This window comes from Lepidothrix coronata, unplaced genomic scaffold, assembly GCF_001604755.1.
Source record: "Lepidothrix coronata isolate B3197 unplaced genomic scaffold, Lepidothrix_coronata-1.0 Scaffold3, whole genome shotgun sequence".
Classification (NCBI taxonomy): Eukaryota; Metazoa; Chordata; class Aves; order Passeriformes; family Pipridae; genus Lepidothrix; species Lepidothrix coronata.
The window spans coordinates 4729399-4753121 of record NW_016690183.1 but is presented as its reverse complement, the minus strand read 5'-3'; the positions used below and the strand labels follow the sequence as shown (position 1 = coordinate 4753121).

General features: G+C 36.0%; 1 protein-coding gene across 6 annotated transcripts in view; it reads left to right on the top strand.

Moving 5' to 3' along the window:
- The window catches only part of GOLGA4 (golgin A4), a 70411-nt gene that overhangs the window by 45018 nt on the left and 1670 nt on the right, over positions 1 to 23723 (top strand). For 3 of the 6 annotated variants that reach the window (XM_017821050.1, XM_017821077.1, XM_017821097.1), the window contains 11 exons: positions 627 to 4690; positions 5356 to 5477; positions 6507 to 6637; positions 10490 to 10603; positions 14268 to 14336; positions 16436 to 16456; positions 16636 to 16704; positions 17282 to 17357; positions 17674 to 17777; positions 20335 to 20421; positions 22737 to 22800. In XM_017821050.1, the coding sequence (XP_017676539.1) occupies positions 627 to 4690; positions 5356 to 5477; positions 6507 to 6637; positions 10490 to 10603; positions 14268 to 14336; positions 16436 to 16456; positions 16636 to 16704; positions 17282 to 17357; positions 17674 to 17777; positions 20335 to 20421; positions 22737 to 22766 (4887 nt within the window). In that variant the 3' untranslated portion in view covers positions 22767 to 22800. The remainder of the gene's footprint in view (positions 1 to 626; positions 4691 to 5355; positions 5478 to 6506; positions 6638 to 10489; positions 10604 to 14267; positions 14337 to 16435; positions 16457 to 16635; positions 16705 to 17281; positions 17358 to 17673; positions 17778 to 20334; positions 20422 to 22736; positions 22801 to 23723) is intronic. The other 3 variants (XM_017821068.1, XM_017821059.1, XM_017821088.1) reach the window with 2 other exon arrangements.

Below are 23723 nucleotides of genomic sequence, written 5' to 3'. Positions count from 1 at the left end.
TTTAATTTCTAGGTACTGTTACCTTAAAAACACTTAAAAGGATACTTTAGGAAATAAAAATTCTACTTAAATTTTTCAAGTATCTTCTGCTTTATGTAATGGGTAAGATTATATTATCTGCTAATGCAAGTTTGTACATTATTCCACCACTCCCAAGTATTAGTTTGGAAGTTTTGCTTATAGAAGCATTTCAACTTTACAGCACCATTTCCACATGAGGTGGAATTCAGATAACTCAGTAAATAGGTACGAAACTCCTTAGTGCTACCATAGATTCCCAATATCTTTCATCTTATTTGTTGGTACTTTAGCTTAAGAAGAAAATCCAAACATATCCCTCATAAATATCACATGACTTATTTTATTTGAATTAGTTACATTCTTTTCACAGTTCATTTTCACTGCAGTGAAATAGAAAGTTTTTTATTAAATAACTAACTCTGCTTCATAGAAGCAAAGGTGAGAACAAACTAGATGAATGAAAGGCTTATAAAAATAGTTGATATTCAGTAAAATAATGAAATAAGTGACTTGTAATAATCTCAGCCTGGTAAGATTTTTAAAAATTTATTTAAATTGTTACCTTTTGAATATTCATATTCTTTTAAAACTATATTCTTTAACAGAGGATTCTTGAACTGGAGAGCTCTCTTGCAAAGTATTCGCAAGGTGACAGAAAGCAGTCAGAGGAATTAAGTACTCTCATAGAGTCTGAAAAAAAGCAGCACAGTAAGGAAATCAATGATATGGTTGAAAAACACAATAAAGAATTGGAGAATGTGAAACAGCAGCAAGAAAGTCTTTGGACAGAAAAACTTGAAATTTTAAAGCAACAGCAAATAACTGAAATAGAAAAAATAAGAGAGAAACAACAACAAGAGATAGATACCATTTTGAAAGAAAAGGAAACAGTTTTCTATGCACACATAGAAGAGATGAATGAAAAAACATTAGAAAAACTTGATGTGAAACAAACAGAACTAGAAGCACTGTCTTCTGAGCTATCAGAAGCACTAAAAATACGTCATGATTTAGAACAAGAGCTCTCAGAATTAAATAGTAAAGTGTGTGAAGCAAAGCAAGAATTGGAAGGAAAGTTGGAAGAAGAGAGGAAACAGCACAATGAAGTGATTGAAAAAATGTTAAGAGAGCACGAAATGTCTATTCAAAGTGTTGAGAAGGTACTCAAAGAGGAACTCAACATGCTCAAGCAATCCCTGGAGGAGAAAGAAAGGCATTTGGAAGAATTAAAAGCACATGAACAGAAACTAAAGGAATCTGCAGAAAGATCTGAAGCTGACCTTGTCCAAGTGTCTGCAAAGCTAGAGGAGCAAAGCAACGAAAAAGTAACCTCTCTAACACAACAGTATGAATGTCAACTGAAGGATCTACAAAGAAAGGCTGATGAGATGAAGAGAAGTCTAACTGAGAAGGAAAATGAAATTGAGCACATGAAGAAATTACAGAACAACCAAGTGGAAGAACTTAAGCAGAAACTGTTAGCCACAGAGGAGAAAATTAGTGCTTTACAAGGAGAGTATGAAAGTAAACTGAAATGTCAGGAAAAGAAAATGGAAAAAATGAAGCAGAAATCTAAAGATATGCAGGAAACTTTCAAAAAGAAACTTGCTGAGCAGGAAGCTAAACTAAAAAATGAACTTGAAAAGAAGCAGTTGGAGTTCAGTCAGAAAGAGAGCGAATTCAATGCTAAAATGTTGGAAATGGCACATGCCAGCTCAACTGGAATGTTGAATGAAGCTGTGTCAAAACTTGAATCTAATCAGAAAGAGCAACTAGAGAGTCTTGCTGAGGATCATAAGAAGAATTTGGAAGAAATTATCCAAAGTTGGGAAAAGAAACTTAATCAGCAGGTTGAAGAGCTCCGGGAAAAACATGATATGGAACTGCAAGAGAAAGAGCAGGAAGTTGGAGACCTGAAACAGAAGCTTGCCATCTTCACTGCTGAAAAGGAGGACTCCAGAATAGAAATAACCCAACTGAAGGAAGAGCAAGTGAAAAGGGAGGAGTGCCTGAAGGAATTGCAAGAACAGCTAAGGCAGTCAGTGGCTAGGGTGAACAGTTTGTCAGATACAGAAAGTGACCTGAAAACACAGTTGAGAAAATTGGAGGGTGATCTTAAACAGTCCTTGGAAGAGCAGACAAAACTTCGGGAGCAACTCAGTAAACACAAAGCAGTTGAAGAGAAGGACAAAGCTAAAATTACTGAGCTGGCTGATAGACTGAAAGCTCTTGAAGAGCAACTCCGAACTGTGCAATATTCTCAGTATAAAGATCATAAAAATTATGAGAAAAAAATAGAGGCGATTCAGCTAAAAGAAACTGAATTTAAAAGGTTGTCAGGAGAACTTGCAGCCCAGTTAGATGCTTATTGGAAAAATGTTGAAGCTTCATTGCAAACAAAAGGCAATGAATTAATTGAAAAATGTAATGAAAAAATTAGCATAGTAACATGCAAAATTGCAGACTGTGAGCGCCAAACTGCAAAAGTTAAAGAAGCAGTATTAATCAAAACAAGTAAGATAACTGAACTAGAAGCTCAACTTAGAGAAATAACAGAGCATCATTCTGCTGCTACTACTTCTTTACAAAAGTCAATGCAAGTGCTGCAAGAGAAGGACAATTTAATTATGTCCATGAGAGCTGACATTGAAAGACTTGCAACAGAAAAGGAACAATTGCAGAAAGAGGGTGGGCATCAGCAGCAAGCAGCATCAGAGAAAGAAACTTGCATAACACAGCTGAGGAAAGAGTTATCTGAAAATATCAATGCTGTTACATCAATGAGGGAGGAACTCCAGGAGAAACAATCTGAAGTGTCTGCTCTCAACAAAACAATTAATGACCTTAATGTTAGGCTTGAGAGCACAGTAAGTTTAACAGAGAAGGAAGCAGCCATGTCTCTGTTAAGCAAGCAACATCAAGAGGATCAGTTGCAGTTGTTAAACCAGATACAAGAGTTATCATCCAGAGTTGAGATGCTGAGTCAAGAAAAAGCATCAGCCCTTGATTGCATGGCCCAGCTGTCAGAATGGAAGATGAAAGCACAAACCAGGCTTACACAAAATGATGATACTATTAAAGATTTGCAGAGCAAACTTGAATTAAGCAATACTGCAACCAGTAAAAAAGATGAAGAGCTAAATAAACTGAAGGAGCAGCTGGCTAAACAAACCAAGAATCTTGATGGTTTAAAAAGTGAATTGGAACAAAAGCAAAACAGGAAGGAAAAACAAGAAAGTGAGTTAACCTCAAAATTAAAAAAACAAGCAGCAAAAATTGCTGAACTAGAAAAACACATTGCTCAGAAAACTTCAGAAAATGATTCCTTGGTGGAGGAACTTAAAAAGTGTAATGAACAAAAAGACACAGAGAAAAAAGAGATAGCTTGGCAACTCCAGCAGGCAGAGAAGGTGGCTTTTGAAAAAGACAATAGGTTTAAGAAGGCTGAAGAAAAAGTGCTTAATCTTGAGAAGCAAATAGAGTCACTGAAAGCTGATTTTGAAGCAAAGGAGAGGGAATTTGATCAAATGAAGTCAGTGATGCTTAAAAACAAAGAGGAAGAACTGAAAGAATTAGAAGAAAGACTGAATGTAGAGAACAGCACTAAGCTGGCAGATTTGAAGAAGAAGGCAGAGCAAAAAATAGGTTCTATTAGAAAGCAATTAATGTCTCAGATGGAAGAAAAGGAACAGAAATTTAAGCAAGATAGAGAGGATCAGTTAAGAGAGTTGAAACAGAAAATGCAGGAGAGAGAAGCCAAAATCGAGTCCTTAGAAGAAAAAATTAAGTCAACAAGAGATTCCACAGAATTAGAGAAGGAAATGCTAGAAAAACTAGAGAGTGTAAAAGCTACTGTAGAACAAGAAAAAAATAACATGCTTGAGAGTATCCAGCAGACATATGAAGAGAAAATGCATGTGTTACAGAAGGGCTTAACTGAAAAAGATGAATTATTGCAGAAGTATGAGAAAGAACAACGAGAGAGTAATGATTGTCATCTAGAACTTCAAAACAAACAGAAAGAACTCCTTAAAAAACTAGAATATGTTGAGAAGAGCCATCAGGAAGAGCAGAGTAAGACTGAAAGCCTCAGGAAGGAACTTCAGGAGCAAAGCAAGAAGTACTTATTGTTAGCAGATGAGCATTCTCGTTGTGGTGGTGATTTAGCAAAAAGTAGGGAAGAATTGAAAGGTAAAGAACAAAAACATCTTGATATGGAGAATATAATTGGAGATTTCCAGAAAAAATTGCAGGAAAAGGAGGCAGTCAGTCAGTCTTTAGAACAGAAGATAAAAGAGTTAGAAAATAATCTAGTGAAGAAAAATGAAGTGCATAAGATTGAGATGGAAGATACAAATTTAAGATATGAAGAAAAGCTAAAATGTTTACAGCAACAGTTGGATGAAAGAAATGATAGTCTGAAAGCTTTTGAGGAAAATGCTGAAGAAAAGGCTAAATCTGTTTTGGAGCTGCAGAAATTACTAAGTGATATGCAGAACCAGCAGAAGGACTTACAGACTAAACTGGAAGAGACTGAAAGGGAGAAACAGAAACTACACAAAGAGGTTAATAATCTTCAAAAAGACTTACGTACTTTGCGAAAAGAACATCAGCAAGAGCTTGATATAGTAAAGAAGGAGTCCTTAGAAGAAATGGAGCAGAAAATCAGGTATACTCTTTGCTCCTATTTATGTTACCATTTCTGTACTTTAACCACTAAAACCTCAAGAATACTTTTCTAAAGCTCAGTGTCTAATGAGGAAATAATGGCTGGTAATTTTCTGTCATTTTTCTAAAATAGATAAACAGAAAGAAAAGAAGTCTGACTTTCACCAGAGTAATACTGCTTCTGATCTCTTTCAGTGATGGTCATTTTCAGCATTGCCAAAGCAGTAAATATAATTCTATTTTTCTCAAAAAGGAAATGCAATTTAAAACTTAGTACTGAGAGCTTCATGTTCAGATATTATCAAGAACTGTCCATATGTACTGTGCAAACTGTGGTGTAATGCTCAGCACTCTTAATAGTTTCTCAAGCAACAAATTCCCTAAAAATTCTGCTTTTTATGGCACATTCTTTGCTTCCAGATCTTCAACTCCATATCTTTTGAAAGGGTTCAATTCTGGGTTGTTTTTAAATGAAACACCTACGCTTTCCAGGTAAAATAAATAGGTGAGGGGAACAAAATTCTCACAGAATTCATATAATTCAAAAACATCCCATTTTAAAATAGTTTTGGAGAAACTCCCACATCTCTGACCTTGCTAAACTGTTCTTGCACACTCGTTAAACATTTTATTTCCTCATTGTATTTTTTTGACGTTTTTGTACAGATGTGAACAAGAAGACATTGAGTTAAAGCACAACTCTACCTTAAAGCAGTTAATGAGAGAGTTCAATACTCAGCTGGCTCAAAAAGAGAGAGAATTGGAAGCAGCAGTAAAAGAGACAATCAGTAAGTGAAATACAAATATAACTGTAATCAGTAAAATAGTCAGAAAACTGAATCTTCAGTTGTTTTGGTGAAGCGATTTTACCTGGGACTGTGATAAACACATACGTTTTATGAATGCCTGGAGAGCCCAGGGGAAGAACTTCCCTTGCTTGGGAAATAACATATAAATATTAATTTTAGTACAATTAGGAAAGTGCATGTGTAGGTGTTCATCCTTACCCTGCAGGATGGATCTTTGATCTAGCACTCTGTTTACATCTGTTATGGCAAGTTACCCATTATAGCCTATCTTTTTGTCATATGTTTAGAAGAAAAAGAAAGAGAGTAAGACTTTTCAGGTGAAAATACACTGGGGAGTTTTCATTGCAGTAGTACATTGTCTGCAGTAGTACACACTTTAACACTCCATTGTTGAATATATGGCAATGAAGGATGCCTTTTAGAGAAACATAGATCCATATGAGAATCAGAATAGCATTTTTTTAGCTGCCTCTTGCAGATTTCATTCACTGTAACCACTAACAGGTGCAGCTGGATATGGTGTCTGATTGCAATACCATGTGGTTATAACTATAGAGTACAGCATATTTCAGCTTCTCTGTCCATCTTTTGCAAGCATAGTGTAAATTGGAGATTAGAGAAGTGAACAAAAAGTATGTTTTGACTTCACTGTTACTAGAAGTACCTCTACAGATGAAGAATTTCTGAAGATTTACAGATGTTTCAATCACTTATCTAGATAGAGTAGGAGATAGAATTAGTTGATAAATATTGGTTGTCATCTTAACTTTTAGGGAAAAGTTCCAGGTAGAAGAAACTGCTCCAGGTACCAAACTGCAGATGACAAACTTCATACGTATTAGGATCAAGTGACATAATAGTTATTGGCAGTGTGAAAAAATGAATTTTCCCAGCAAATTTTCCTTATAGTTGCTTTCCACCCTTGTCTTTAAGCTTTTTTTTAAATACTGTCATGACATAATTAAAAAAAAATGCTTTTTTTAATATTGCCCAACTTTTCTTTTATAGGTAAAGCCCAGGAGGTAGAAAATGAATTGATAGAAAATCATCACATAGAGACAACTCAGTTGCATAAAAAAATTGTTGAAAAAGATGATGATCTAAAAAGAACTGTGAAAAAATATGAAGAAATCCTTGAGGTATTTTTTTGAAAAGTGGTATGACTACATATATTTCAGAATAACTCTTTTTTGAATGCACAGCTAGACAGAAAAACTGGAGTTCTTTCTAGTAAAGATCTTACTGCCTGAATTACACTTGATATGTCCGGTGACCTAGCTTGCAATTAAAATGTTTGTTTCTGTGTTTTGTGGGCATAGCAGAAATTAAGCCCTAGCTTAATCGTTGAATAGAAGCTATACAATTAGGTCCTTATGTCCTTGAGCAATTTGTGTACCAGACTGGAATGAGGAAAGTGAGTGACTCTTTACTAGAGTTGTGGCAGTGATGTATTGCTTTTTTGTAAGGATTTAAATACAGCGCTTATGGGTCAGTCTCACTCTCTATCTCCTTTTTCTGATGCTGTTTGAAGATTGGCAACATAGCCCTTAAAGTAAAGTTCAGTTCTATGCTGGGTGCAGTCTGTTTGCATAGTTCTTATGTTAGTAAAGATTTCTTTTTTTACTTGTGTTGAACAGTTTGTTTGCATGCTATTTGCAGATAGACATAGTTTAGCCCTAGTAGCATTTCGGCCAGAAGTTAGCAGCCAATTTCCATCTAAGGATACTTTACCAAAGATGGCTGCTGTTTTAGCCAAGTTAATTGACCCAGTCCTGCATTTATGGCACCATAAGGTTAAATGGTTTTCAGTGGTAGACTATACTTCATATTGGCATGCAGGCTTTAGCTTTGTTAATCTTAGTCCTGTTTGCACAAATGATATAATAAAAGAGAATGTCCCATTAGTAGAGCCTACAGCAGTAAATGTAAGTGAACATCTGTTTGTTTCTGCTGAGTTACCAGTCCAAAATTCTTTTAACTGGACATGACTGAGTATTCCATATTAAGAATTTCAACATGTAAGCAGGTTGGTGTGTTCCACTTTGATTTTTCAACTTCCAGCAGATTGAATGGAGTTAGAAGGGTTTTAGAGTCCCTTTTTTTTCTTTCGTAGCTTAGAAAAATTGCATGATATAAAAGAATCAAGTATTTTTGAAACATAGGTCTAAATTTTGCATTTCTGGAGGATTTAGATTTCTCTTACCTCAGTGTGCAGTGTGTTGCCATTCAGGTCCTCAAGTTATATCCCCGAAGAGGTATGTGATTTGAAGTTGCGCAGGTGTAATTCCTCTGTTTTCTGATACTTGCAGTCCATACGTAGGTCAGAAACACTCATGCTGTAGTCATTGTGTGATCTTGAATGTTTAGGCTGATTTGACTTCTGTGTAATTGGAGGACATGAACACTGTAATTTTTACATCTCATTGATGATGGCAATGGCAGTTGCCTGGAACTGCAATAAACTGTAGTTTGATATTTTAAATTTCAGACTACATGTTTCTTTTATAGGTATATGTGGGTTTTGTTTCTGTTATTTTTTTCACCTTTTTTTCCTGAAGAAGTGTTGCAAGCATCTCAAAAATTCAGAAATACTTATGTTAAATTGAAGGTATGTCATGTTCATTGAGATCTCTGGTAGAAATAGGAGCATATGCGTCAGCAGATTTAGCCTAGAGTTACCAGTTATTACCCCACTTATACTTGACTTAGCTCATGACAGGTTTGAAAAATTTTGCATCATGACATTTATGCAGAGAGGATTGTCTCTGTCACAAATGGTAAGAAGATGAAGCAAAAATAAAGCCAATTGCAAAAATTAATCTTGCTCATATAACTTTGTAGATCTCTGTTGCATTTTAAACATGGTTGATGATGCTAAAAATTAGTCTAACTTGATTCGAGTATGTATCCTTAAAGACAAGCAGGAATCATTCAGTTTGTTAAACTTCACATGATTTACTTGTGAAGTGCTCCACTTTTGCTTTATGTTGTATTTTCTTATCTTTCAAGAAAACTTTTATCACATAAGTTTTCATAGAAGTCTCCCTAATTAAAGGGTTTGTAAATCAGCATAGCCTGTAATTTGGGGCCTAAGTATTTTTTTTCAGCTAGGGTATACAATTAGAGAAAAAATGAATGTTGTGTTCCAGCTAGCCTATTTTAAGCCTATCTATGAGCTAAAAATAAATTACCTAACTTCAGGTATATGTCCTTAAATTTGTTCTAATGCCTTCCATATGAGTACAGGATAGGCTTTGGGGTTAAGATTTGGGAAAGCATAACTTTATTGAAGTCTTAGTCTATAACTGTAATTAAATCCCAATGACATGCAGTTTATTTTCAGAGTATGCCAGGTGCTGTATAGAACAATAAGTTATTGCTGTAAATACAGATCAAGAGCATGTTGGAACCTCACTTCTTCTCTAATTATTTCAAATTACAAATTAAATTGTCCCTTTTTACGCAAGTGTCATTCATAATTTTGGGTTGAATTTCTTTTCAGCCTTTTAACTGCTTTTAATAACTAAGAATGATGTGCATACAGTTGTGATTTATTTAATTAAACAGTAGTCTAGAAGTAAGATTTTAGATTCTTGATGGACAAAACCATCAAAAAATCCCCAAAAGCCAAAACAACAACCACCACCACCACTGCATATGCCAGGTATTGAGGATTTTTAACTAAAGGAGTATAAAAACTATAAAAAAAACCAATCTCAGAAACGATAATTGTTGATACACTTCTGAGGGCATAGAAAAATCTTGTTAATGAAAAGAAGCTAACACTGTTTGGAGGTCATGATGTTTGAACAAGATTTTTCTTGAAGATGGATATTCTTAAAACTTTTAGGCTTTACAGCAATTTTTACGAATTGCTCAGATACTACGACATCTCATTCACTAAGGGCAGATTTGCTTTTTTTCTTTTTGATGATGCTTTTTGGGCTGAGGGGCTGCAGGGGGAGGGTGTTTCATTCTTATATCAGGTGCAAAGAACATTAAAAATTGGCCTTGCAGGGAAATAATTATTTTTTTAGTAATGACATACCCTAAATCTAACCTGGATCAGTTTTCTAGTTCTACACTTGCTTTTCTAGTGAATATACTGTATCATTATAATTCGTACTTCTGAGATTTTTTAACAGAACAAAATTTCCATCAGCTGTTCTTTGCTCGTTTTCAGTTGATTAATTGTACTAATTTTATTGGAAGTACTACTGAGTAGCAGAGCAGCAGCTGACTGCCCTGTGTGATTAGCATAAGTGAAACTAGAGTTTTAGTTTCATTTGGCAGTAGAGACATACATTTGGAATTGGATTGCTGTTTTATGATGTCCCTAACATGTGATCTCACAGAAAGGCCAGAGGGGACACTATTTTAAAAAGTACTTGTTTTTGCAGAGTGTCATATGGGTAGATTAATTTGCTAGGATTTAGGTCATCATACTTTTGTCCTTTACAAGAAAAGTTCATTTCCTTCCTACCATTCTTGCTTCTTTCCCCCACACTGCATTAGGGCCTTTCAGACCCTTGTGAATGGGGAAATCATTGGTCATTGTTTCTGAAAATGTGCTTAAAACTGCTTTAGTACCATCTTTGTGAGAGTGATTGAGGAAAGGATTTAAGTCCTTGTCATTTCCACAGTATAGGAATTAACTACCTATCATCATCTGACCCCTCCGTGATGACCTTCACACACTGGATTATACTTAAATGCTGTTTTAGTGCCCAAGAGAAATAGGATTTTTTTGTAATTTTTAAAAAAGCTAACTGTAATCTTAACTATGTAATCTTTATTGTTAAGCACCCCTGTTTGTTTCTCGTTCTATTCTGTAGTCCTCTTGTGTATATAGCTTTTATACCAGATTTCAAGCATATTCTTTCTGTGTATAGCATAACTTCTGTTGATTGATTTATGTCCACTGTACTTAAGGTTTTCATTGATAAGTTGGGTAATTGTATAAATAAGTTTTTTTCCCCTATATTTTGAAGTCGCGTGAAGAAGAGATGACAGCAAAAGTTCATGAGTTACAGGCACAGCTAGAAGACTTGCAAAAGGAATGCAGACAAAGGATTGCGAAAGAGGAACGTTGGAACAATGAAAAAGTGAGCTGGCACTATCATTTGTTTTTATAATTTTAGGTGTGAAATTCTTGGTCTTCATGAAATTCTGTTGTTTATTCCTACTTGAATTTTATTTAGATATCTGGCCTTCACTTTCACATACAAATTGAACTTCTTTAGAAACTGAAGCATTTGATACCTACCTTTTTTACTGGTCCAGGTATGCTGTTATTAAGGTGGGGTTTTTTGCCCTCTGCATTTCTTTTAGCTGATTTTACTGAAAGCCTTTTAGAAGGAAAGGAAATGGCATTAAGTAATTTTTAGTGTGATATTTTTAAAAATCACATTTCAGAGGGGTCTGAAATAGTGCCTTGAATATATCAATTATAGACAGAATGGCCTTCATTGAAAGAAGGCTGATTTCATGCTTTTGTCTTTCTGAGACCACATTTTAATTTGAGGAATTCTTTGATTAAAATATTAGTAGTTATTATTACACTGAGGAGAGGGAAAGTATATGAGTTGTTGAGTCATTGATGAGAATTCATATTGACCTTACTTTTAAATTTTTCATTTTGACAACAGGCAGCTCTGGGGAGAGTAAGTTTATATATTTGACATTAGAAACTTAATGTACAAATTACCACACTGTCCTAATGTTTGTCCCTTCTGCCTTGGAAGGGACAAAGGGTGCTTAAAGGGTGCTTAAAACACCCTTTATATTACTTTTCTTAACTATTCCATGATATGTGTTGTTTTCTTAACAGGAAAAACTGAAACATTTGTTTAAGACTGCCTTTTATTCTCAATTAACCCTTGTCCACCTACTGATAATTTTTCATAATCCTATTATCTAGAGAAAGATTCCTTAAGGGACTCCTAAATCCTAAAACATGATTATGAAAAGTCTGAAGAGTATCTTTAGAACTACTTTGTTAACTGTTTCACTAGTTATGGAAGTCTGCTATAAATACAGGCGGTCACTTAGTATCGTATTACACATGCATCTTCAGGATTACATATTCACTGGTAGGACATGAAAGTTGTATCAAATCTATATACCAGGAATGATATTTTATGTGTTCATATATTCGGCTCAGAAGCAATGCATCCCAACAAGGAGGAAATTGGGCAAAAATGCCATGAAGCCTCCATAGATGGATAAGGAGCTGCTGAGCAAACTCAGAGTGAAAAAATAAGCTTTCAGGAAGTGGAAACAAGGGCAGGTGGCCTGGGAGGAATACAGGGAAATTGTACAGGAAGCTAGGGACAAGTTTAGGGAAGCCGAGGCCCAATTAGAATTGTGTCTGGCCAAGGATATTACGGATAACAGGAAGGGCTTCTATAGATATGTTGCAAGTGAAAGAAAGGCTAGGGATAATGTGGGCTCTCTCTGGAAGGAGACAGGTGCTACGGTCCATGTGGGAGGGGAGAAGGATCGCAGCACTGCACAAAGGAGTCCGACGACGTTTGAGGTTCCAATGCAATGCTACTTTAATGGGGGTGCACAAGGGTTTTATGAGCTCTGGTATGGAATGCACCAGAAAATGGGGTGGAGCATGAGACAGACAACCAGGGAAATGAATGGGGATAGGGACTCAGGCAAAGAGGGAGGAACTGGGGAGGAACCGGGGAAGGAAAAGACAAATGGTAGGTCTCTCCTCTCTGCGGCTTTCTCAGTCAATCAGAGGGGGAAGCAGGGAGCAGGCACGACGAGACATGTCTGGACATGCCTGGGCAGTTACAACTGTAGGGAAAATCATACAATGTACATATTTGTAAACACATAAGAACTGCAAAGTCCGTATAATAAAGTCCTTTCAATCACTGTATATCTTTTTCCATTCCTGAAACCGTTCCCATTCTGATCCTTGCTCCTCCACAGACAGGAGACCTGACTACCCTGAGTATGGAGAAGGCTGAGGTTGTCAATGACTTCTATGCCTCAGTCTTCATGGCAAGTGCTCCTGCTGCACTATCCAAGTCATGAAAGGCAGATGCAGGGACGAGGAGAATGAAGACCCACTGTAGGAGTGGATCGCGTTCAAGGCCATCTAAGGAACCTGAATGGGTTCCACGGGACCTGATGAGATTAATCCACAGGTCCTGAGGGAGCTGGCAGATGAACTTTCTAAGCCATTAGTAATTTTTGGAAAATCAGGGCGGTCAGGTAGAGTCCCTGATGACTGGAAAAAGGAGAAAGCAGAAGACCTGGGGAACTACGGACCAGTCCATCTCACCTCTGTCTCAGGCAAGATCATGGAACAGATTCTCCTTGGAACTGTGCTAAGGCACATAGAAAACAAAGAGGTGATTGGTAACAGCCAACATCGTTTTATAAAAGGGAAATCATGCCTGACAAATCTGATGAGTTATGACAGGGCTACAGCGTTGGTGGATGGGGGCAAAACAACTGACATCATCTACCTGGACTTATGCAAAGTGTTTGACATTGTCCTGCACAACATCCTTATCTCCAAATTGGAGAGACAAAGATTTGATGGATGGACCACTCAGTCGATAAGAACTGGCTGGATGGCTGCATGCAAATAGTTGTGGTCAATGGCTCATTGTCCACGTGGAAACCAGTGACGAGTGGTGTCCCACAGGGGTCACTGTTGGGGCCAGTACTGCTCAACATCCTTGTCACTGACATCGACAGTGGGATCGGGTGCTCCCTCAGTAAATTTGCCGACAACACCAAGATGTGTGGTGCAGTTCACGCACTGGAGGGAAGGGATGCCATCCAGAGGGACCTTGATAGGCTTGAGAGGTGGGCTGATCAAAACCTCATGAAGTTCAGCAGAGCAAAGTGCAAGGTCCTACACCTGGGTTGTGGCAACCCCAAGCACATCTACAGGTTGGGCAGAGAATTGAGAGCAGCCCTGCAGAGAGCAACTTGGGGTGACGGGTGATGAAAAACTGAACATGAGCCAGTGGTGTGCCCTCACAGCCCAGAAAGCCAATGGAATCCTGGACTGCATCAAAAGAACATGGCCAGCAGGTCAAAGGAGATGATTCTTACCCCTCTACTCTGCTCACTTGAGACTCCAGCCTGAGTACTGTGTTCTAGTCCCGAACCTAGGAAGGATATGGAATTGTTTGAGCAAGTCCAGAGGAGGGCCACAAAGTTGACAAGAGGACTGGAGCTTCCCCCCTATGAAGACAGGCTGAGAAAGTTGGAGCTGTTCAGCTTGAAGAGAAGGTTGCATGAAGACCTCATAGCAACCTTCCAGTATCTGACGGGGGCCCACAGGGAAGCCAGAGAGGGACTCTTTGTCAGGAACTGTAGTGACAGGACAAGGAGTAATGGGTACAAACTGAAATAGGGCAAATTTAGATTAGATATTAGAAGAAATTTTTTACTGTGAGGGTGGTGAGACAATGGACCAGATTGCACAGGGAGATTGTGGTTGCCCCATCCCTGGAGGTGTTCAAAGCCAGATTGGATAAGGCCTTGAGCAACCTGGTCTAGTGGGAGGTGTCTCTGCCCATGGCGAGTTGGTCGAGACTACAGAATCTTTAAGGTCCATTCCAATCCGTTAACATTCTGTGATTCTTTGATTCCTCAATTCTTCCCAGAAATGCATCAGACAGATTTTGCAAAGGTAGCGTAGAGCTGTAAAATATTTGAATATTGCAAATATTGATTACATTAAACAAAATAAACAGTTAATTTTGCCTGTGTTTGGAATTTTGTCCACAGTTCTCCACTCCTTGGAGTTTCCATGGCAGACTTTGGAGAAACTCAAAGGAGTTGTTCCATCTGTGGCGGGTATAAGCCAGTTCAGAGAACTTCATTGCTGGTGAACAGCTTAGTTTTAAAGTATGAATGATGTCTCATTTTGGGGGGGAGGAAGATCAGCTTGTGTCGTAGTGTATGTACATAGGTACAGTTAAAGCACCCAGGTTCAAACTGCTGGCAGAATAAGAATGTGATTTTTTATTTTTTTTTTTTGGAGAGTGTAAGGCAGTTCGTTATCTGATTTCTCTTGAATATAGGCATCAAACTTTCTTGAGTAGTTTTGAGAATTCCAACTAAATTTAGCAAATCGTTTACAAGCTTTCTTTTGCGTAGCTGATTTAATTGAATGTAAATATCTTATTTCATACTATTCACAATGGTGATTTCATTTCAAAACAACATAACTATTCTAATAGATTATGCTATTGAATGTGCACATAGGTCCTGGTACATCTTCTGGTCCAGCCAAAGCTCAGATATTTAGAGTGATATAATTGGGCTTTCAGTTCCTGTTTTAGCAGTATTTCAGGATAGGGTTCCTACTCTTTGACATAGTCTGTTCTGGGATCAAGAGGTAGTTTTCTTTTGTTCTCCTTAGAAATTAAAAGCTGTTGTTTTAATTTGTCCATTGCCTGTCCTTGGTATGTCTGCAGGAAACTAGTTTTACTGTTACCTGGTGCAATAGCAGATATTTGCAACAAATAGCATAGCAGCATTATATGCAAATATATATGCAGCATTACAGACTTAAATAAGAAAATTGGACAGGGTCTGTCGACCTTGGCAACATACCAGAGCAGATCCATGTACAAATCCACGTCTGGATTTTACGGTGCATTCAAATGAATTCTATCATCTTACATTTGCCATGATATTTTTTGTCTTATCTTATTTCTTTTTTATTTTGTTGCTCTGTAACATTTTTCTCTTTTATGTTGAGGGTTTTTTCCCTTCAGCACTAGTAGTAAAAGTGCTCAGAAGTCTTCTGTTGACTGGAAGCAGCTGCAGCTGATGCATTTGTTGTCTAAAGTTGGAGACTCCCAAATCACAGAAGTTTGTCTTAAAAAACTTGTTTGTCTTAAAAACTTAAAAACTTAAGTTTGTCTTAAAAAACTTAAAAAACTGTGCTGCTTGTTGTCAGCCTAGGCCAAACATGACACATAACATATTCACTTTGACATGAAGATAGATATTTGAACAATATTTGTCTGACTGTGATAAACAATTGACAAATACTAACAACCTTAAGTGTTATCATTTGGATGTAAAAATATCAGAAACTGTCTCTCTATATGAGAAAATAAATGTCTGATGAGATGACTGAGCTCTTCAGAAGAAAGAATTGCACTTACAGGTTTGAGGATTGATTTTCCCCTACTTTCTGTTTGTGTAGTGTAGGAAAACCCACAGGTTTTATCACCCTACAGAGATAGGGAATAGCTCTGCTTTTCAACACAATTCCAAAGAGGCTTGGGAAGAAAAAAAAAAAAAGTACTACTTCTCTGTTAAGATTTAGGTCACCTTAGAAAAAAAAAATCAGACAGAAATTATTTGATGTTGAAATGCATTTACGTCCTTGATTTATACCCATACTAAAGCATTACTTTCCTTAGAGTTGGAACATTGAAAGCTAGAAATATCAGCTTAGAATTTTTTCTGTACTTCATAAACATCTTTGCAAGATGTAGAGCTCATGAAGCTCTTAACTGAAGCTATTTTCCAAATGTGACTTGAAGAATTAAGGTAAAAGATACAACATTACAAATAGTATTAATAGTAGTTAGAGTATCCTGGAATATACTTCATACTCATTCAGTTATTATTCATCTCCAATATGTATTTTGTAAAGATTTGAAACACTGGGTTCTTGAAGTTATATTTGTGATAATTGTCTTACAGAGTCAAATGAGGTAATTTAAATATAAGCTTTATGTACTGACAATACAAATAAGTTGAACGCTATGAGACTAGTTATTTTTATAAGTACATGAGTATTTGGTAATTTCAATTTTTATCATCCTTAGTTAACACGCTGTATGAGAACTAGATGATTGATATTTTTTTCTTCAATGCTTGATATACTCAGTATTTTTCATGCATTTTAATCTGAATTTTTGTTGTTTGTCTAGGTCACACTAACAGAACTAAAGGTAAGTCTTATATGTTACTTATTTTGCACTCTAATATTTCTATTTCAGAGCAGTTTGAAAGCTGAAATGATGTTTATAACATTTTGTGTGTTAAAAGGAGAAAGAAATTTTTGGCAGAGGTACTTTTGATGTATTTTCAGCAGTTCCTTGATGATTTCCATATGTGACTGTTCTTTCAGGCACAGCTTGCACAGAAAACAACGTTAGTCAATGATTCAAAACTGAAAGAGCAGGAATTGAAAGAGCAGGTAAGGGTGATGTTGAACGAATAAAAAGTGTTCTTGTTTGATACTCTGTGTCTTCAGTATTAAAAGGTTTGTTTTTTTCAAGTGATGATGTGGCACATCTCCACACAAGGTACTATGAAAATAATAGGCAAATAAAATAGTTTTCACTCATACTTGCTCTCAGGTATGTGTACTTTCCAAAGTACTCCTGTATCCGCTGAGAATGAAAATACCACATGGTTGTGATACTGGTTAGCAAAGCAATTGCACCGTGATAAAGGTAACAGTGCACACCATGAAATTCTGGACTTTTTTTTTTCATAACTAAAACTTTTTGATGACAATTTTTGTCATGTGCTTTTTTATGTATGCCTTTATATATATGTATATATATATAAAATAAAAATGTAGATATTTTTATGTGTATATACACCTGTACACACATTTCCTTAAGAAGTTTTTTGATAGTTTTAATAATACAGTTTTTAATGTTTTCCTTCCTTAAAAAGGAAGATGGTGTTTAGCAAAAACTATTTCAGTGCTGCTTATTTTAGCTGCTTATGAACACCATTTATGATTTTGACTGTTCTCTATTTAGATTCATGTACTGGAAGACCGGCTGAAAAATTATGAGAAGAATATGTATGTCACACCAGCTGGAACGCCGTACAGAGGTAAGTACACAGTTTTCATCAGAAAACCAGTACTAAATACAGCAGGATAACCAACCTGTCTTGACTGGCTGGTGATGCTGTGTTTGATGCACCCCAGGATGTGGTTTGTCCCCTTGGCTGCCAGGGCACGCACTGCTGACTCCTGCTGAGCTTCCTGTCAACCAACAACCCCAAATGCCTTTTAGCAGGGCTGCTGTTACTCCATTCCAGGTGCAGAATCCAGCATTTGTTCTTGCTCTATTTCATGCCATTGGTGAAACTTAGATTCATGTGAGTGACTCTCAGTATAAATATGCTCTTATTTTTGTTTACACAGATGGAAACCTTCACCATACTGACGTTTCCATTTTTGGGGAGCCTACAGAGTTTGAATACTTGAGGAAGGTGCTCTTTGAATATATGATGGGTCGTGAGACAAAGGTATGGAAATTTGCGTATGTTGACAGGTGATTCAGGTTAGAGTACAGTTTAACACCCTTGCTGTATAGATGTGAAATACCATGTGTTTGTGATTTGTTACATGGTGTTTATAACTGACACAGGATTCAATAGACTTTCACATTTGTTTTCCAAAGAGGGATGATCCATAACTTAAAACTGTCAGCATTCCAAGATGAGTGGCAGGGGAAAGAGGCTTTCACATCTCTCACCAATGTACCTATGAAAACAAAAACCTTTATGGGTAGATGCAGTTTTATTAGCAAAAGTCTTGTTGTCAGTCAGTCTTAATGTACCAGCACCATATTAGCAAAAGTGGTCTTTTGATGTCATCTTGACGCAAACATAGCAGGTAACGGATTAAGTAATAGTTTGTTAATAGCTCTGAAGATGAGGAAATATCTCTTCAGTTTTTGCTTAAAGATGTTTTATAGGGCTCCCACATCTGTGTATCTTAGATAATCGTAATTTACTCTTAAAAGTAGTGAAAAGCTGTACAGTAGGCTTCTTGTTGTATGCTGCAAGCTTGTGAAATCCCAAGTTGGAATTTTACTAGCTTCTTACAGTACCGGTGCTTAGAGATTGATCAGGTTCAAAAGAGGTATGTTATAACACAGATATTTTCCTTAGATGATAAATTCTATGTGGATGAATTTTTGTATTTGTTTTTTTCCTCCTCTCTGGAGTTCTTCCACTGTTGCCCTGCTTTCAACTTAGACTACTATAAAACAAAGAGTTTTTATGTAGGTTTCTGTGTTAATTAGCTTTGTTTTCATTGTACTCTGTACAGAATAAAACTTGGACTGTGCAGAACATCTTGTCCTTATGGGATTCCTCATTCTCTCTCTTTTTATCCCATTTTTAATTGTGATATTAATTCCTTTTTTATTAAAAATAAAACTCCCTGATCCAAAAACCCCAGAATCACTAGTTACCTTCAAGCCTGTGGCTTGTTGGATAGCTCTCCTACTTAAACAATGAAATAGTTAAAGGAAAATACCTACAGTAGTAGATTTTATGATTTTGAATTGTGAGGGACTTAGACAAGTGAAAATGCTAAAAAAATATGTCAGCAATGTTTCAGCTTAAAACAAGTCTTGAAGCAGCTTTGGACAACTATTGCATATAGCTGATGCACATAGCAAATTTTCATTCAAGAAAACCTAATCTGAAACCTCTTTTTTGCTCATCGAGGCTGTCTGTCACTGATCTTCAAAACATTTCTGTACGTGCCTCAAAACTTTGGAGTATAAATTGTTACAGTTTTTTTTTTCTTTTTAACAGTGTTATACTAGAATTTGCAGTTGATTTCTTCAATAACAGCAACAAACTACCATCAATGCTAAAGAAAATTGTCTTTAGGTCTCTCTTCTGTGTTTCAGGCTCCAGTTTTGCTTCAAAAAGTAGTTTCAAGCTAATTTCATCTACTGGTTTTCTTTCAGTCATTAGATGTGTTGCTAGAAAACACTGAGCTTAGTATCTGCTCTCATCAGGATTGTGTCCCATAATCTTAAATTTACGGAACTGTGTCTTGAGAACTGGTTTCATCTTGCTACACTGACTGGAAAACCATGAGCAATGATGGTGCAATTGATAAAATTTTTTAACACAGTCTTAAGCACATGCTTTTTCTCCCCCAACACAGTGCTGGAGTTAAAAGATCTGTATTGTGATTTATCTCCTGAGTACAGATATACCTTTCTCTCAGCTTTTATTTCCCTAGACCAGAAGAGTCATTTCTTTATCTAATTTTCTCTTGTAAGATCATTGGTGGCCTTCCGCTGTGCAGGATCTCCTTTTATAGTACAAATATATATGCCATGTCTCAAAGGTGATTCAGTAGTGGAGTTGGTGATGTCTGTGGACATGTTTCCTCTTTATTGAAAGAAGTTCAAAGGAATCTGTGCAAATTATCTAGGATGGATTGCCATTTATGCAGCCTTGTAAATGATCCTGGAATACTATCAAGACATTAATGAATGCACCAATTAGGTTATAGTGCTGGAGACATAAGAGAGATGTGGAGGGTTGATACAAATTTTAAGAATCAGGAATTACAGTCATAGCGTGTAACCTGTAATCTGTCACATTCTTTGTGAAGTGCTTGACCAAGATGTGTACATGTCTTTGCGGGGGGACTTTACTGTCTTGCCCTCCAGTCCAACTTTATTTGCCTCTTTTTTGGCAGGATACATGAAAGGAGATTGCCAGCTTTTTCTAAGCATGCACTTTGTTCAGTATGCTGTCTTATTAATGGACTCTATTGTTTGAGCATAGGTACCATAGAACTCACATCATATTACAGTAGCTGAAGTTTGTGATAATGTGAAATGGTGACCCTTTGTTGTTTTCATATAATTCACAGAATATGTTGTGCATATACAGTGTGAAACAAATAGTTATACCTTACTGATTTTACTGTTTTCCATTGACATTAGTACAAATAGCATACAGCATTCTTAAATGAAATTCATTTTAAAATATTACAAAGCATTTTCGTGCATGTGGAATTACTTATAGATAATATACATCTTTTTAGACAATGGCCAAGGTTATAACAACAGTGCTAAAGTTCCCAGCAGATCAGACTCAGAAGATACTAGAACGAGAAGATGCTCGACCAATGGTAAGTTAAATAAGTAAGCCAAGTTTATGCACGAGGGTTAGGTTTTAAGAATAATGAATTAGAAACTTATTTTTAAGTCTCCTTTTACCTGTGTCCACATTCAAGTGAGCTCCTTTTCTTCCTTCTTCCTTCTTCTTCAGTGGAATATCAAATTTGAGCTCTAGATTTGAATTTGTAACAAGAGTGAGAAAAAAGGCAAGCATATGAAAATCCATGTTTCTTAAATTCAGAAGTTTCTGTAGAAGGCGTACCAGTTTTCATGAAAAATGTATCAAGAAACATTTTTTCAGTCCTGCAATAAAATTTCTGACAAAAACAAGAGTCAGCAAAAACATTTTGCTTGTAGAATATAAAACTAATTAGCTCTATCACCTGGGATATTAGTTTGAAGTGAAATATGTGCAATTTTATTTTAAGCGTGTATCCTAACAAGATTGGGGCTTTGTTTGGAGTTGGGGCGTTTTTGTAAGTCTGCTTTATTTTTGTGCTGAAAAAACATGAAAATATGTCAGTTCACTCCGGGTCAGGACAGGTCAAAAATAAAGAGTCTTCAACAGTTTGGTGTTGGCTTTTTCCCAGTTTCAATACATTTATTATGTGACATTTGCTTGGTATTTACCAGCTGATCTATTTACCAGAAAGGGAAACTGGGTTTGAGAAGCAGACCCAAAAGAGGTTAAGGTTATATGAGCATAACCATTTCCTTGGTATTACTGTTACTGTTTTATGCATTGGAGCTACTTTTTATAAATAAAAACTGCAGTAATAGTCTCCTGTACATTGTATCTGGAGTCAATACTGTGATCCCTCCCTTTGTGGGTCAGCTTAGTGAAATATTTAGGAATTAAAGTGAGAGGAAGAATACCATTCTGTTTCTCTCACTGGCCTTGCATATATATTTATTTAGCGCTTGCAAAACCAGAATAAAATAAAAATTTGAACATTTTTACGTTTCGTTTGAAGTAGTTACATTAAAATGCTGTTGATCCATTAAAACAAATTTAAAAAAAATCTGTATTTTTCATCTGCTTGCAGTATCACATCTGAGTAAAGTGTTAAATACTTCAACATTTTCCTGTACAGTTAGTATGTTTGAGAATGTCTTGCAATCTTAAATATTTAAAATACTTTTAGAAGTATATAAATATTGATAATACTGCAGCTCCAGTAAGTACCATGTATCCCAAACATTATTTTATCTCTCTGACATTCAAATAAAAAGCTGGGGCTTTTTTATTTCATTTTGTTTTGGCAAGCTAGAGTAATGTTTAGGAAACATTTTGAGATCAGAGAGATGGACCTTATTTTGCAGTCACTTCAGCTTTTTGATACTTGAAATCTGTTCTTCCTACAACAGACATTCACGACTTCTGATACGAAATAAAACTTTAATTTGAATTTATCCAACAAGTTTTCATCCTTAGTATTAAATTTTGGCTAAAATAGGTGGTGAGGGTTATTTTGCAGGTTGCAAGTGCTTTGATTGGTAAGGATATCATCATTTAAAGAGCTTCATGTCCTGATGAAAAACTACTTGGATTTCATGTAGCAGTCCCTTCTTGGCTCAGATCTAGCCTATGAATTTTCTCCTTTCCAAATCTACAGAGATTGAATTAGACATCTAGTGGATACTCAAATACTAGGGCATATTATGAACAAAGTGGGTTTTTTTTTTCCTTCACTTTCGAAGTTAACTAAGTTTGTTTGCACAAATTATTTTGGGTGATGAGTCTTTCGTAATTCTGTTTAGAACTAAAAAGTTAGAGAGATCTTTATGAATTATTCTGTAAAGAAATATGCTTGATTTGTTAGGGGTTTATTTATTGGCATTTACTTACGTGGTAGTAATGTTTCTCCACACTTAATATTGGAGTAATGATGGTATTTGAAAATATCCAGTGTTAAGATCTGACGAGCAATAAAGTTCTGAACTACAACATAAATGTGCATTTTAACGTAAAGCTTGTTTGTATTTTAGTTTACTACCAGAACTTATGTACTTTTAATGTGTGAACTGTTAACTAATTGTGCTACTAGAGTAACTGTGTGGTACTAAGTATCTTTTATTAATTATATACCCTCTTAGTGGGCTTATATTTAATAGGTTTCTGAAAACTTGTAACAATACAAGACCAATAAACATATGCTAGATTAATGTATCATTTTCACTAATCTAGCTTTTCTACATGGTACCGTGTTCTAACTGCAGCAATCTCATCAGTAAACTGTAGATGTCCACAGAGCTCTTATCTATTAACACTATATAACACTGTAACAAAGTAGTCCAATAAGCTCTTTTCTTCCTGGCTTTGTAGTTTGCCTCACCTCGCAGTGGTATCTTTTGAATATCCCATCAGTCTGTGCTTAGTTAGCATGTGGGTGAGTGAAGTCTAATACATACTTGTTTTATTTGAAGATGAAACATGTATTATGAGATTAATCATTCCTTACTTTTTTTCTTAGCTGTTTTCCTTTGTTAAAAATCAAATATTTGTTCTACATGTGTATGACAAATTTTGTTCTACTCTTAATCATGTTTTGCTCTACAAAGCCAAGTTTGAAATGGTAAATATTGATTCAAACCAGATGTTTTTCAGTTATAAGCATAACTTCAAACATTGCTTGAGTACAGAAATATCTGAAAAAAATTCAGATTTTGAATTAATTAATATGTAATATTGTATTTTATTGCACTTGGCTTTGTTTTGTCTTTATTCACTTTATGAGTTCCTTTATTTGAATAGGCAAATAAGTCAGATTTGTGAGAGACATGCTGCACTGCTTGAAATGAATTACGTCTTTTAAATGTGAGATTGAATTATCCTAGAAAAGATTGATGAAATATTCTCTGTAGAGGGATTAGGATATGATTGCATGTAAACATATTACCTTTCTGAATCTCAGCTTTGGTTTGATATCAAGAGGAGTTAAAGCAGAGACATTAGGGAAAACAATTAGGCAAGCTTTATGCTCTCAGTTTATTGTGCCTTTCTTCAGGTTTTATTTAGTTACTTTCATTATGAACCTGCAATGCTAGTTGTAGCATTACGGGAACAGAACAGCTGACTTAGGCCTAAAGATGCAGGTTGCATCAGACTAGCCAAGCTAAATAAGCAACTCACAAGCAATACTGGTTGAGAGAGGAATACAGTATGGAAGTACAGAGGAAAAAGCTTTCTGTGCTGACTGATAAGCTTATAATTTGAGTCACTAGTGGTGTTTGATATATAATAAACTCTGCAGATAAATTCCATAGGATATGGTCAGCTCAACTTTTCCTCCTTTGCAACTGGAAAGTTTTA